The sequence below is a fragment of the Eschrichtius robustus genome, chromosome 15 (genome assembly GCF_028021215.1).
Source record: "Eschrichtius robustus isolate mEscRob2 chromosome 15, mEscRob2.pri, whole genome shotgun sequence".
Taxonomy (NCBI): Eukaryota; Metazoa; Chordata; class Mammalia; order Artiodactyla; family Eschrichtiidae; genus Eschrichtius; species Eschrichtius robustus.
In genome coordinates, this window is record NC_090838.1 from 21561194 (window position 1) to 21576640 (window position 15447).

At 51.8% G+C, this 15447-nt stretch overlaps 2 protein-coding genes across 6 annotated transcripts; both read right to left on the reverse strand.

Moving 5' to 3' along the window:
* Positions 1-48: 48 nt before the first annotated feature.
* UCN (urocortin) lies at positions 49-429 on the reverse strand. Its single transcript, XM_068565193.1, has one exon. The coding sequence runs from the start codon at positions 427-429 to the stop codon at positions 49-51; it is 381 nt and encodes a 126-aa protein (XP_068421294.1).
* A 1494-nt stretch (positions 430-1923) lies between these two features.
* On the reverse strand, positions 1924-12421 carry MPV17 (mitochondrial inner membrane protein MPV17). 5 transcript variants are annotated; one of them, XR_011076617.1, is made up of 8 exons: positions 12311-12421; positions 11842-11916; positions 4993-5070; positions 4682-4764; positions 4492-4587; positions 4211-4243; positions 3153-3941; positions 1924-2896 (listed from the first exon to the last, which is right to left on the reverse strand). XR_011076617.1 is itself a non-coding variant. In XM_068564700.1 (8 exons), the coding sequence occupies exons 2-8, from the start codon at positions 11909-11911 to the stop codon at positions 2827-2829; spliced, it is 531 nt and encodes a 176-aa protein (XP_068420801.1). In that variant the 5' UTR covers positions 11912-11916; positions 12311-12420; the 3' UTR covers positions 1924-2826. The 5 variants fall into 5 exon arrangements, 1 of the variants encoding a protein (XP_068420801.1); XR_011076615.1 differs by having other exon boundaries at positions 4682-4774; positions 4993-5108; XR_011076616.1 differs by having other exon boundaries at positions 4682-4774; positions 4993-5108; positions 12299-12421.
* Positions 12422-15447: the final 3026 nt, after the last annotated feature.

A 15447-nucleotide genomic window follows, 5' to 3' on the forward strand; every position in this document is an offset into this window, starting at 1 on the left:
GGGGTGGGGGATGGGGGTCGAGATTTCCGGGGCCCCAGACCCCGCCGATCACTTGCCCACCGAGTCGAATATGATGCGGTTCTGCTCGGCGCGCTCCCTCTGGCTCTGCGTCCGCGCCAGCTCCAGCAGGGTCCGTAGCAGGTGGAAGGTGAGGTCAATGGACAGCGGAGGGTCGTCCCGTCGCGGCCGCTCGCCTGTGATCGCGGATCCCCATCGGCCCTGCCCCGCGCGGCGCGGGAAGCGCTCCGCCAGCAGCAAGAGGAGCGCGCGGGCCCCGCCGCCGTGGTTCCGTGTCCCGGGGCTCCAGCGCAGACTTGGGTCCTGGACCCCGGCTGCCGCCGCCTCCGGGCTCCACTGGCTGCTCCCCGGGCGCAGTTGTGCCAGGAGCAGCAGCGCCGCCAGCAGCGCCGCGCGTCCCGCCGGCCTCATGGTACCACCAGCCCTGGACACACAGGCGCAGCGCAGGGTGAGGTGCGCCAGGGGCAGTCGCAGGGGGAGCCACTCCCCTTCCCGCGCACTTCCAGCGCCCCTGTCGGGGCCCTGCGACTGCTGCCCGGTGCCCACAGCCTTCCCTCCAGCCCCAGCCGCTGCCCAGTCCTGTGCCACCCTTTTCTCCCTCCCTCCCTCTTGGCGGGTCGCGGTGGGTGAGCTGAGCGCAGTCCCGGTGCTGAGGGAGTCTGGGCGGACGCTGAGAGCCACTCACAGTTTGCCGGAGAGCGTCTGTACCCTGCAGGAAGGAGCGCCTGTCTCGGTCCCTCGGGGCGGGCTGAGGGCGCCTTGGGGAACACGGGGTCTGTCCCGGGACTGCCTCCAGCCTTATATAGCGCCAGGACAGCCCCGGCTGACGTCAGCGAGGAACATGCACTGATTGTAGAGCAATGACGGCCGCAGCTTCGAGTCCGACCCTTGCGGCTGCGAGACCCCGTGGGGCGCGTCTCTGGAAGTGACACCTGGCTCAAGAGAGTGAGAAGCCTGTTGGGGAGTAAAGATTGCTCCAGCCATGAGAGTCCTTCACCTGTTTAGAACAGCCAGCAGTGACCAAGGGGCCTGTCCCCAGACCAGACTAGTCCAGATCTGCAGTCTTCTCTGGCACATGAAAGGAAGACTGGACCACGGGGCTGTCCATGGTGCTGACCTTGTCCTCAGCCTCTAGAAGGGGCCAGAGGCCTCTGGAGAATGCTGTCCTGCTCACACCCAGTCCCTTGCCCCAGCTATCAGTTCTGTAAATGGAGGCAATCAGGACAGCACTGCTGGCACTCAGCTACCATCATGGTACCCACCCAAGAGGCGTCTGAGGCAGCTTGAGCTGCCAGGATTTTTTTTTTTTTTTTTAATTATTTATTTATTTATTTATTTATTTTTGGCTGTGTTGGGTCTTCGTTTCTGTGCGAGGGCTTTCTCCAGTTGCGGCGAGCGGAGGCCACTCTTCATCGCGGTGCGCAGGCCTCTCACTGTCGTGGCCTCTCTTGTTGTGGAGCACAGGCTCCAGACGCACAGGCTCAGTAGTTGTGGCTCACGGGCCTAGTTGCTCCGCGGCATGTGGGATCTTCCCAGACCAGGACTCGAACCCGTGTCCCCTGCATTAGCAGGCAGATTCTCAACCACTGCGCCACCAGGGAAGCCCACTGCCAGGATTTTTGATGTCATTCTAGCCCCAGGATCTAAATTCTAGGGCTGTTTGACTGAGGCACCATAAAAAAGAGGGCCTCTGGTCAGGGTGCTTTCAGACAACAAAAGGCTGGTCCATCTGCTTCTAGGTTTGCCCCAAAGCAGGAGTTTAGCCAAGTTAATTTTTCTCCTGGGAATCACAGCAGCAGTATTACTTTTATCTTTGACCTCCAGGTTAAGATCACTGGGTAGGAAGTAAGGAAACTTGGTGTCTTAAGTGTTTGAGCTGCTATAACAAAAATACCATAAACTGGGTGGCTTATAAACAACAAACATTTATTTCTCACAGTTCTGGAGGCTGGGAAGTCCAAGATCATGGTGCCAGTAGGTTTGGTGTCTGGTGAGGACCTGCTTTCTGGCTCACAGATGGCACCTTCTTGCTGCCTCATCACATGGCCTCTTTTGTAAGTGTACTGATCCCATGGGCGCTCTGCCCTCATGACCTAATCACTTCCCAAAGGCCCCACGTCCTAATACCATCACCTTGGGCATTAGGTTTTCATCATATAAATTGGGGAGTATACAAACATTCAAACTATAGCACGTGGGTTCAAGTTTCTACTCTGCCCGTAACTCATGGTGTGGACAGGTCACCTCACTTCTGTGGACCTCAGTGTCCTCATCTGTAAAAGACTGGGCTTAGTGGTCTCCAGGTTCTTTCCAAACTCTAGAAAACGGGACTCCCCAGTTGGTTTCTGCTGGGTCTTACTCATTGCCTCTGCAAGTTCCAGATTACCTATTTAGGAATATATTTACGGAGGCACCATATAAAGAGCTTGAGGGGCTCCCCCAAAATTGGAGCTAGACTAGGGCTGGGAAGGGTTAGAAAAACAGATGTGTCTATGAAGAGTGGGGATGAGTGGTACTTGCCGGGATATGGGTGTAAACTGAAAGTGACAAAATCATATGGTTCAACAAGTATTTATGGAGTGCCTACTATGTGGTGGGTATAAGACCATTATAAAGGTTTTAGTGATTTCAGTAGGAGTCAGGTTACATTTTAGAGTGAAACAGCCCACTTCAGAGTGCTAACCCCATTAAGTTCTGACCAGCCACAAAACCCTGTGAAAACCAATGTGCCCACTTTGAGGAGGTGGTTTGACCCTTCCAGGGTCAAGCTGCGTCACTGCAAGCTTGAAATGATGGAGTGAGGCAGACTTAGAGCCGATGTGCCTTCCAGGACAGGTAGGAGTTCCAGATAACGGCAACACACTGGACAACAGCCAACCTAAGGAACAGGGATGGCACCGTGAAGAAGCAGCAGAATAAGGAGCAAGCAAGCAGGGAGAGATGGGAAAGTACAGTGGGAAAAGAGGGATTATTTCCAAGAACGCCCAGATTTAGCTCTCCTTCCTTCAGCCCCCCCACGGAGGGATGTGTGACTCAGACGAGAGGAAAACCAGCTCAGGTTCTGGTGCCAGCCCAGACCTCTGTCTCCTGGACAAAATCCCCAAAGTTAACCCCCCCCTCAGCCGCCATCTCACCATGCATGGCTCCATTATTCGTACTCCTGTCCAGGCTCCTTCTAAATACACATCTGTCCGTCTTGTACAGCTGAGATCTCATCTTCCAAAAATTGTGCTGCCTGCCATATAAAGTAGCACCTCCTTCTCTTTATTTTAAATATACCTTGCTCTAGTTTCATAGAGCACTGCAAGGACTCTAAAGTTTCATTTAGTTCGTACGTCTATACTCCTTTTAGCTATGCTACTCATGTCCATTTTGACCCTGTCCCCTCTGAAGAGTTTCATGTTTTTCCCTGTTCCCAAAGCCCCCACACCTCCAATAATTTTAACCACTCATCTTGGTTCCACTGTATTTTTTTATTGAGATTTCAGCAACTACCTTTATTATCTAGGATAAAATAATATTTTGCAGTGGACTAACCTGACCACGTTCCTACTTGTCTCTCTGGTCTACCTTTCTGCCTAACCTAGGCTGCAGCACTGCCCCTGCAGACATGCCATCAAAGGTAGAGAGCCCAGGTGGGATGGAGGCAAGGACTGTGGAGCAAGAGCCTCCCCAGGAAGATGAAAGAAGTCAGTGGGCAGACACTCTGGGATGTTCTGTAATAATATGCTCAGGAGTCTGAGGAGCTCTGACCAGGGCAGAGTGTTCTGGGGGGTCTAAGGTAGTTCAAGGTTAAAATGAGAATCACTTTGTCTCCAAGCGTTCATAATGTGCATCTTCTTTGAAGGGTGGGGTGGGGATCTGTCATACCTGTAATGAAGAGGGACCAGGTAGAAGTTGGCTAACTGCACAGCAGGCCAGAGCTACAAGAGAGAGAAGGTAAAGGTTGGTGGGCTGCCTCCATCACCTGACCCCAGACTCACTGCCTTGCCTGGTCTGACTCCAGCTGACTCCTTGTCTGGTCTGACAAGAATATGTTGCACAACTGGGTGAGTGCTTCCCTGAGTATGGTGCCCATGTGGGAATGAGAGAGTAATCCCAACTGAGGGATTTCTGTGTCAGGAGGACCCCCAGACCCTGGCACTTCTGGACTCAAGAAAGAAGAAGAGGCAGCTGAGGTGTCAGCTCTTACATAGTAGTTGGTGATGAGAGCATCAGGATAATCCTGAGGAGACAAGAGAAGGAACAAGTGAACATTTGCATTTCCAGGCAGCTCAGACCTCCCGATCCGAGTATCACATAGAGACTTCTGTTCAGAGAAGACACCCCTGCACCACTGCCCCTCAGCTCCTCTCCTCCAGAGCTGGGGCTCTGCCTGCACCTCCACCTTTCCCGTCCCCATGAAGCCTGCCTCATTCCCCTGGGCCTGCCGGCCTGCCATCCACAAATCATCCCCACACCTGCCCAGCTCACCTGCTGGAGTTTGGCCCAATTGTCCTGGGCTGACAGTCCATTGAGTGTCCCTACCAGTGAGAGGAAACAGCCCAGAAAACATGGGGCAAAGCCCCCCTAGGGAAGAGAAAGTAAAGCACTGTGAGCACCTAAACCCCTGCCCTCCCTCGACACAGCTCACCCTCCCCAACTCCCTTTTCCTTGCGCTCACCTGATCCAACAGCATCTTCTTTAGTGCATCCACCCTGGTGGTGCCAGGGATGAGGCGGTCCAAAACCTTGTACCAGCCTCCTACTACAGGGCCCTGAAAGTAACCCCCACAGAGGGGAGCAGGGACGCAGAGGGGAGCATTAGGCCTTTACATCACAAAGCTCCTCCCCCGAATATGAGAAACCCAACCCCAGGGGGAGCAGACACTCAAGGCTGGCTTAGATGTGACAGGGTCCAAGGGAAACTAAAGGATGACAGGGAACTGAAACCACTGTCCAATCCACCAGCAGCCCTGCTGTGGGCAGAACTTACCACAAAGCCACAGCCCAGGGAGACCATGGTCAGGGTCCGGCCAGTCTTGTGTGCCTGCAGGCCTCGCCTCTCCACCAGCTGTTGTGAGATAACATCACCCAGGCCCATCAGAGACCCTGTGCAGGGTACACAGGTGTTGTCAGGACACCTCCCAGGGACAAGCTGCCATCCCAAGGAGGGAGGTAAGTCTGCTCACTGAATGAGGCTCTGGCACTCTGAGGCCAGGAGTTTCATTCTGGGGCAAATGGCCAGTCCTTTCCTGCTGCTTCAAGGATGGTAACACCTCCCCAAGGATGGTGATATTTCGTATGTGCCCTGTTAGAAACTGGGATGAGCAGCCTTGAGCAGGCCAGGGCCCAAGAACACTGCACTGAGCAGTGAAGGAAAGTTGGACTCAGAAACCGCAGGTAGGGGAAGGAGAATCTGAGGTGCCAGGGGCTGAGATGCACTGACTGTCGGAATTTGAAAGGCCTTCCAGACGTTTTCGTGCAAACCCCTTACTCTAGAGTTATGGATGGAAATGAAGGTCCGGGACCTCACATAACCGGTAAGGGGTAGAGCCAAGGCCAAGAACCAGGTGGCTTGATTTCCTAGACAGTGTCCTTTCCAGGACGCCTTACTGTGAATAGATCATGTGCAGAACGCTAAGGAATCCTGGGGTTGTTTTTCCCCCCCAGCCGAAGGCAAGACCTTGGCCAATGTCCTTCACCTTGGTTTTGGGGTCTCTGTTTGTGGAGAACAGCAAGAATAACTCTAAAACATAAGTGTTCAAATGGTCCCAGGCAGGAGGATGACTGGCTGAGCTGGTAAAGAGTCCCTGCAAGGAAGGATCCTGTCACCTCCCAGCACAGTCAGGTACACCCAGACTTCCCATTCACAGCCTCAGACTGAGCTGTCAACAGGTATTAAGGCCATTTCTCCCCAGGTCTTTGCACCCGCTTCCCCTCCCCTCACTTGCACAGACACCCAGCTCCAAGCAGCACTAGTAGGACACCCACACCCAGAAACCAAGACAGAAACCATCACTGTTTGGGCTTCCCTGGTGGCGCAGTGGTTAAGAATCCGCCTGCCAACGCAGGGGACACGGGTTCGAGCCCTGGTCCGGGAAGATCTCACATGCCACGGAGCAACTAAGCCCGTGCGCCACAACTACTGAGCCTGCGCTGTAGAACCCGCGTGCCACAACTACTGAAACCCGCGTGCCTAGAGCCCGTGCTCTGCAACAAGAGAAGCCACTGCAATGAGAAGCCCGTGCACCGCAACGAAGAGTAGCCCCCGCTCGCCGCAACTAGAGAAAACCCGCGCACAGCAACGAAGACCCAACGCAGCCAAAAAAAAAAAAAAAAGAAACCATCACTGTTTACAGAGCCCCTGTCAGTGATGGTGGTGTGATGGTTTCTAGCAAACACTAGGGCCACTTGGGAGTGACCGTATGACCTTCAGCTTGCCTGTCCATCACAGTGAGTAATGAGAGTCCCCTCCAGCCCCATAGCCACCACTGTCCCTGTGCCCTCAATTAGCACTGGGCAAACACATCCTCATCCTTGGCCCGGAGCTGGCTCTGACGTCCGTGCTGGCTGCACACTCATTGCTCTTCGCCCGCACCCCTGCACAGCCCTGCCCCTGTGCAGCCTCGTCAGAGGCAGCTGAGTAAGGCTGAGGGCTGGGGTCGGGCTGGGGCACCCACACGTGACCTAGGCTGCTGGCCTCAGCTGCTGGGACCCCCAGCACACCCACCAAGGGAGCCCTGCCTCTCCTCTCCCTGAAACTCCCAAAGTGGTGGAGGCCCTTCCAAGTACACGGCTAGACACGGCCTCCCAGAGGGCAAGGACAGAATCCTGGACGTCTTTGTTCTCTTATCCCCCACCATACCAAGCCTGGCAGGTGCTCAGAAAATAAACTGGGAGAAATGTCAGAGGTACCACCCAGACAACAAGACTGCCCTGGGAAGGGCACAGAGGACGCCAAGTGTAGCCCAAAGGACGCACCCAGGCTCAAGGTGTGAGGAGCAGTGGGGCTGAAGGCTTGCTCCCCCTCCACACAATTAGCACTTAACACCCTATCCCCTCTCCCTAACAACTTGGGGTCACCAGCTGCGTGCCCAGGGAGGGGAGGGAGCTGCTGGGGCCATGCATAAAGGGAAGAGTGACCCTGACGAGGCCTGGGGAAGGGGGAACAGAAAGACAGTCACTGCTTAAATGAAGGGACTAACAGTTTGACATTTGGCAAGATGTTTACAGTATACAAAAGGGCTCTCATACATTTAATCCTCACGAAAGGTCTGGAAGGTAGAGGTCACACCTCCATTTAATGTCTTTGAGAGATGAGGTGACTTGGTAAGGAGTGGAGCTGCAGCCTGAAACCAGGCCTTCTCTCAAGGGGGTACAGGAGGCCAGGGAATCCCCAGCAGAGGCTGAGACCTGGGCTCAGGGGCCAGTGGGCACCAAGAGGCTCCTGTGGCTGCTACTCACGGTGGGGGGGGGGGGTTCCTGCCCAAACAAGGCACCAAAAGCCCGCATATCAAAGACACTTCCTGGACTAACGCACTTCCTCTCTGTCTTTTACTCCCCAGAATGTGATCACCTCTGTTCCTTGTCACCTTGTGGGGAGGGCAAGCAGCAATATTCTTGGGAAGGAAACAGTCACAAAGAGAGGGGTGTTTTCACTCTTCATGGCTTACCAACAGTCACACAACAAGCTAAAGGCAGAGCAGGAGTGAAAACCAAAGTCCCTGACGTGTAGTCCCACAGTCCTGGAAGCCTGCAGCCTTTGAGAAAGATGGATTCCAGGCCCCCAAACCATGCCCATCAGGCCTGAGAGACAACCAAGCAGCAGGAGTGAGTAGGTGGTGTGTAGCCTGTAGCCCTGCCAGTTCTGTCCATTTCAGACAGAACCATGCCCAGTTCGTCCTCTGGAGGAACACAGATCATCAGGCCCCATGGGCCTGCAGCAGCTCCAGGGAGCTCTAAGGCTTTGGTCTAAGCACAGAGCAAGGCCTGCATTTTTGGTCAGAGTGATTGTTTGAGCAGGAAGGGCTGACATCCAGATTCCTCATCCCACCTTCCCCAACCCAGAGGCCAAACAGACCCCAACCACCCTAGGCTCTGGGAGTCCTCTTGGACATATTTGGTTGGCCTGGACCCTCCAGTGCTCTGGCTCCACTTTCCTTGGACTTGTTTCCAGGGGGTTGGGACTAGAGGCCTGCCGAGACATAATGCCTGAGCCCTGATGGGGCAGGACAAGGGGCTGCCGGGCAGTGATGTCCCAATGCCAGGCTGGGCGCAGAGCCCAGCGGGCAGATGCTGGCGTGGGTGTGACATCATGCCCCTGGGTAGGTGCCAGTTCTCATGCCGTCACTCGCCACCAGATTCAGCAGAGTGGGGCGGGGGGTAGGGGTTGGGGAGCGCCTGCATCTGAGCACAGATCTATTTGGGACCACCTTCTGCCCGCTAGTGGAAAAGCCCCAACTTCCATGCCCTCATCCTAGGCATGGGTGGGGGTAAGTTCTCTACTTCCCCTATTTTGTTCCTCTCCTGGCTTTTGTGTGTCGAGTCTTAGATGCAAGAAACCAAAGTATTAATGGAAGATGAGAAAACTGAGGGGCAGGAAGTTGGAATGAGGAGCAGGAAACTGTCCTTGACTATGGGAGGTCTGGGTCAGCAGGTATAGCTGCTGGCAGGGGGCCAGGGTGCTATCTCATTCCTCTCCAGAAGTCTCCAATAATTAAATAGCTGCCTGGGGTAGGGGCTTGGTCTGGCAGAGCGTGAAGGGAGCTGAAGCCCAGCAGTGAGAGGGGAGCGCCTCCTCTGGGATCGGTCGGAGTGCTCTCCCCACTCCTGGCCTGAACCCTTCCCACTGCTAGAAAGTAAGACAAAATGGAGGGTTCTGCAGCTTGTCAGGTACCTAAGCCCAGACCAGCTGGAACTATACTCAGCAATCTGAGGTCCCAGGTGTCTCAATTGCAGGGCAGTGCATTGGGAAGTGCCCCAGGTTCTAATGCCAGCTCCACCACTGACCATGAAACCTCATGCATATCACTCCTCCCTCGTGCCTCAGTTTCCTTCTCTGTAGTATCAAGGGCTGGACTGGATGGTCTCTAATGCCTGTTGAGCTCTCACATTCAGACTGCAGGGAAACCAGTGTCTGCAGAAGCTCAGCTGCTTCCACAGCAGGACCAGAGTGGCCTAAGATGGATGGAGCTGGGCCCCCTGGAGACTGGAAGGGCCCTCAAGAAAGGATGGGAGAAGGCTGACTCAGACTCTGCAGAACACACCGCAGACCTTTGCCCAGGCTGCCCTGTTCCTGACTCTGGCTTGGCCCAAACTGGGTGTACCAGACACTTCTTTTGAACCCTATCAGATCTTTTTGATTCACTTATCTCTTACTCCAGCCACCACTGCAGTTCACCTGATGGGTCCTTGTCTCAGGCCTATGCCTTACCTGGGGCTGAGCTACTGATGCTTTACCTGGGGATGATGCACGTGCAACCTGGTAGAGCACAGAGCACGGGCATCAACATCCCATATGGCAAACCTTTGACCAACGTGGGATGGAGCCGGTGGGTAAAGGTTTCTCCTTTTCTCCAGAAAAGACTATTCACCCATAAAGTCCTAGGAGGCATTTCAAAGAGCTTCTCAGTCAGTTTTAAGGGATTGAGCAGCCATGTGCCCTAAGCAGTGTCCATTTGATAATGCATCCTTCTATTGGCTGTCCCTCTTCCCTCTCTCCCCACCGTGGGATTACTTCCTAACAAAGTACCTGCAAAGAAGCTTCAGACTCTACTTTTTGGAGAACGGAGGCTAGATGGTTATCCCTGTTCCAAATTTACAGCAAGTGGAACAAACCCAACCCAAAAACCACTATAAAAATAAGAGCTTGCTGTTCTTGGGTTGCCAACACTCATATAAAGGGCCAACTCCTGGAGCCTTTAAGTTTCTTGAGCATTTTTTGATTTCTAAAGCCTTTTCAGAGATAATCCCTACACTGACTCTGTGAGGTCATATAACTAAACTCAAATTCTAAACGAGGAAACTGAGGCTCAGAGAGGTTTATTTTCTTGTCCTGATTCACACAGCTACTAAGTGCTATGGCTCTGGGATTCAAACCTTGGTCTTCTAACTCCAAGTCTGAAATCTCTATTCTGTTTTCCAGTGTGATGAGCTATGCCGTGGGACCTTAGGAACTACTGTACTGGGATCTAAAAACAGCTCAGTGAGCTAAATCCACTTCCCCCTTTATTTGTAGTTTGATTCGAGTACACTGAGCAGCAGGGAAGGAAAAGTCTGAAAGGTCTGGGAAATTCTGAGAAAAGTGCTACCTACAGGTTGCTTCAGGGCTGAGATACTGGCACAGCCTCAGGAAGACTGGGGGTGTGGAGCCACAGAGCTCTAGCACTGACAGACCAGCACCCCAGTTCAGCTACGTATCTGCACTTGGACCCCTTGGAGCTCTAGCTCCTGCCTTCGTCAGCTGCAGATCCCTCGGGTAAGGAAACACAAGGACCATCCTTCCCTCCCTATTCTTGATGGCCACGAAGGGGAGAGGGGGAAACTTCCTTCCGGCAGTTCGGGTCCCTGAGGGAATGTGAGGCTGGGCAAAGGGCCCAGCGTGTCAGTTCCCATCACAGCCACCCAGTCCAGCGTGAGTCACCACACACGCAGCCAGGTGAGTCATGCAGGCTGACGGACACTCTGAGGACAGGATGGGGGACAGCTGGGCACAGGAGGCTGGAGAGGGGCCCAGGGAGGGGCAAAAGACTCCTTGGCCAGTCGCTCAATGAAGTTCCTAGTGCTGATGTGGGGCTATTCCAGCAACAGGACTGCTGTTGCGTCCTGGCTTTCAGTAGCATCCCCCCCACCCCTTTTTAACAGTCTTCCTCTCAGAAGCCCATGGTCCTCGTTAGAATCCTGTTCCTTTCCTCTAAACATAGGCAAGACCTTATCTTAACCGGTCACCCTCGCACTGCCCCAATAGTCACAGGCCTTCCAATCCTTCCCCCTATAAAACTTATCTCTGTGCCGTCTCCTCTCATATTAGCTAACCTGCAAAATGAGATGATAACAAATACAGGTAAGTCACTGGGTTACCTTTGTGAGGTCGCTACTCAATCACTGGATTTAGAGTAAAAATAAATCCTTCATTAGTATATTGTTTGAGGATACATCCATAGATAGTAAACTATAAGAAACGCAAAAGAATGATATAAACAAAACTCAGGAAAGTGGTTATTTCTTAGGGTGTATGAATTAGGGACAGGCATTCAAGGGGTCTCAAAGCTGGGTACTGATACAGGAGTATTCAGTTTACTTTTATTTCAATGGTACATACATATCTTAATCATTTTTTTGTGTATTAAGATATATTTCACAATTAGAACAATACTAAGAAAAATAAACTGGGGTAAGAGTCTGATTCCAGCACTTATTAGGTGTGTGATCTAATGTGGACCCAAGTAATCTTAGCCCACTTTGTGTCCCCACCTTTGTGGGGACCCTGTGAGATAATGTGTGTTGAAAGTGTTTTGCACACTGTGAAATGTTAAAGGAGCCTTTGTTATTGTTCATTTTCTAAGTTAAGGCCTCCTAGGGGCAATGCCTTTCTTCATCCTAAGGGGATGACTCCTCAGGTTTGTGAGGACTTTCAGATCCTACTTTATAGCCAGGTCATCTATGCATACCCCTTTCCTTAAGAACAGCCTTGGGGACCCCTCCCTCCAAAACAGACTGGGGTGAGAGCCAATCCTTCAAGGGGTCTGAATAAAAGCAAAAAATGAGGGCGGGGGGGTGCAGCGAGCTTCTGCCTCCCAGATCAGCCTGCTCTGGTACCACTAGGTCCCACAGGGACACTTACCAGCTGTCAGGACCTGTACTTTCCACGGGTGAGCAGTCAGAGCCCGCTGGTATGCCCGCCAAAGTGCCATGCTTTCTGTCAAGGCGAGAGGAGAGGGGGGTCACCCCCACTGCCCCTCTCCACAGTTAAAGAGACTTTTGTCCTTCCCTTGTGCCCACTCCCTCTCCCCCTCCCGCTTCTAAATGGGCAGAGGCTTCCTGGACAGCTTCCTGTCACAGGGATCGCGCCTTAGGCAATCGGGGAAGTGAGGAAGGCTGTGGGCGGCTATGGAATACCGGTGGCCTCCACCCGCCACCCCACCCCCAGCCCTTAAGCAGGTCTATCTGGGGGCCTCTGTCCCGACCGAGACACACAGGAGGACAGGTTGGCTCTGGCTTTCACCCAGAGCCTGGTCGGTCCCCAGATTCAGACTCTCAGTTGGAACCAGCCCGTATCCTTCCTGAGCCCAACTCCACACCAGAAAAACGACCTCTGACTCCCTGAGCCTGGAACGGTCACACGCGGGGCTGCAGCTGCGGGCTCGCTGGGCTTTGAGCCGGTGACCGCGGAACTCTCGCTACTCAACAGCGCGCGAGCTCAGCCCCTCCCACGTGACCTGAGCGGCGGAGGGACTTCCGCCCCAAATCCCATCCCTTCCGCTCGGCTGACCGCTAGGCTTTCCCCTGTATCCAGGGCCGGATGGGAGTGGATTCAGCCACTAATACCGTGGAGAAGGGCTTGGCTCGGTCTGCGCCGAGTCTTGGTGCGGGGCCCGCCTGCCCCCCTGGGTCCGGCCTCTGTCTGCTTCTGCCCCTTCTCTCTCCGGTGCACGGGCCTCTTAACCTGGATAGACTCTCACTGTTCCCGCGTTCCGGAACTGGCCAAGGTGCAGACGTCGTTCTCGGTCTCAGGAATTATAGTTTGGAAACTATTAGCCATAGTTAAATGCGTGCGTGTGTGTTACTTTTTAAAAAAAATGTCTGTAAGTTCTTCAGTAGCCTCAACTGTGAGCTCCTGAATGGGTGGAACTGGGTCTTGTTCATATTTGTCGTCCTCACAGCAACTAGTTCAATGCTTTGTCCACAGTAGCCTTTAGAAATGCTGCGTAAAGATGACTGCTCCATGGAAATCATTCGGACTACAGAACCTCTAGTTTAGATACTGGTTTCATAACTAGCGGGTTTGCAGCCTTGGTCATCGCGAGACTTGAAGTTCCTCATCTGTGAAATTAGGGGGTTGGACTCTTTGTTTTTCAAACTGGGCTCCTCAGTTTTAGGGCTTTATAGATGTTTGGGGAAGGGGTATCACAGGTTCTTCTTTACTTAAGCTTTTAAAAAATAACATGTATACTTATAGAAAAAGCCACATTTAAACAAGGGCCCACAACTAAAACTGTTAGGAAACCAATAGATATGGTGATTTCCTAATCCCTTTCCAGCTCTAACATTCTAAAATTTTATGAATATACTGCAACATCCTTTCTAGGGTAGTGGAAACATTCACAAGGTCCCTAGCAGATTTGTCAGGCTGACAGCCTTTGCTTAATCATCCCTAGAGAGCTCACACTTCAGGAGGCAACCATATCTGACTCTTTCAGGGTCTTTACCTGGCTAGCTCCAGCCCCAATTTACTAAATTCCTATATGATTAAGGCAGGGAGAATCCTGTAACAGATAACTGGAAAAACACAGTAAGGAGGCAAGAGAATTCGATGTCACAAACATTTAACTAAAGCTTTCTATATGCAAAACACCATGCTAGAGGAGTGACTTTACACTAGTAATAGGAGACCAAACGTACTAAGTTGGAAAGTTGTATTCTGAAGTCAGACTGTCTACCACCACTCAGTAGTTATGTGACCTTATTCAGACTGCTTAACCTCTCAGAATCTTATCTTTGTCAAGTAAAATGGGGCAATACCAACCTCATAGGGTTAAATTAAGTAACATATGCTAAAGTACTTGAAATAGATCAAATGCCTAATAAACTCTCATTTAACCTCTTTTCCTTCCTTTTCTCTTGGGAGCACATGGAAGGGAGAATTATTTTTACTGGAGAAATCTGGGAAGCCCCTTGGTGGTGGAATTTGAGCTGGGGCCTTGAACAATGAATAGAACTTAGGTGGAGATGGTGGAAAAGGACACTCCAGGAGGAGGGAATAGTGTGAGCAAAGGCACAAAGGAAGAAAAAATGCGGGAACCCATGGATAGTATAAAGTATATATCAGGAGGAAAGTTTGGAAGGGGAGTGGCCTGGGGCAAAAAGGGCTTATGGCAGAGAAAGAGAGCAAGGGCTGAAAGCATTTTCCTGCTTTTCTTTTGGATGAGATTAGGGCAGAGACCCAGCAGCAGGAGCAGGGCTGCCAACACCAACCTACAGCCTCAATGACATGGGTCCCCAGGCCCCCACCTTTTCTACCACTGAAAGTGGGATCTCCTGAGGCAGTGTTAAGGGGCTGTTGTGTAGAACGAGCAAAGCTCCTCTGCAATGGAAAGCACTTCCCTACCAGTCCTCTCAAAAAGAAAACTGGCATAAACTGAGCTGGCACAACAGGATGGTGCATACTTGGCTGCTTTGCATTGACGTGAGTTGTGGTCTCTCTGCTGCTAATGGTCTGGGTTGCCTCCAAATCCGTTTCCTCTTCTGTACAGGGGAGGAACTGAACTACTTGATTCCTTTCCTCTTAAAGGAGATTTTCTCACATAATGCTAAGTTCCCTACACTTTAGAGGCAGAAAGCTGTTCCCAGATATTTGGCCAATCAGTCTACAGTGTCAAAGTGTTCCTGTTCCAGGTAGGCACTGAACTAATCTCCACTCCCTTAAATAGGAGCTGGCTATGTGTTTTTCTCTATTTCCTGAAGTCATCTGACTACTCCCTACCCCAAACCTCAGGTTGTACTCATACATTCCAAGACTATGGTTTACTTATTTCTCCTTGTGGGGTCTATCCTTGCTTAAGAGGCAATATTGCAGTCACTGTGAGTCTGCAACATCCCACAAGAGGACTCTAACAAGATGAGCTATAATACACTACTGTGCTTGGGTTTGAAACACCTCCTATAGAGTTGAAATAAAGTAGCTAAATATGTTTAATAAGTCAACAGTGTGACAGTATAATGAAGGCTCAAAAATCATGACGTGTAAAAGAATGGTTAAAGTAACTGAAGATATTTAATCTAGAGAAGAAAAGACTTGGGAAACACATGATAGCTATTTTTAAATACTTAAAAGGGCAATCATAGGGAAGAGTGACTAGATTTCCTAACACCCATGGTAAAATTTATAGAGGTATACTGTTTGACTTGATATAAAGGAAGATTTTTTAAAAATGACTGTCTAGGAGTGCTCAAGAAGGGTCAGATGACCCGTGATTGGGAACATTTCATAAGCAGGAGCAAGTAAGATCTGAGCCAGTTCTGTTGGCAGGGTGTCTGTGGTGTGTTCCTCAGTTAAGTAAGTACTGTAAGCAGCTTCAGTGCAATGAATTACCATCACCCCCTTGTGGGCCTGGGTGTTGGGTACTCTAAGGAGGAAGTTAGGAAGGCAGTAATATTGGATCCTGGAATATAGTCAGACAGGAGCCTTCATGCAGATACCCTTTCCAGTTCTCCAAACACCCACTCACAT

Bases quoted from the DNA above. Each gene is read 5' to 3' on its own strand.
- UCN (XM_068565193.1), bottom strand. From the start codon at position 429: ATGAGGCCGGCGGGACGCGCGGCGCTGCTGGCGGCGCTGCTGCTCCTG.
- MPV17 (XM_068564700.1), bottom strand. From the start codon at position 11,911: ATGGCACTTTGGCGGGCATACCAGCGGGCTCTGACTGCTCACCCGTGG. The intron at 5,109-11,841 runs GTAAGTGTCCCT...TACCCTGCACAG, and splicing joins AGTACAGGTCCTGACAGCTG to GGTCTCTGATGGGCCTGGGT. The intron at 2,897-3,888 runs GTATGACAGATC...CCTGTTCCTTAG, and splicing joins CTGGTCCCTCTTCATTACAG to GTTGGCTGTTGTCCAGTGTG.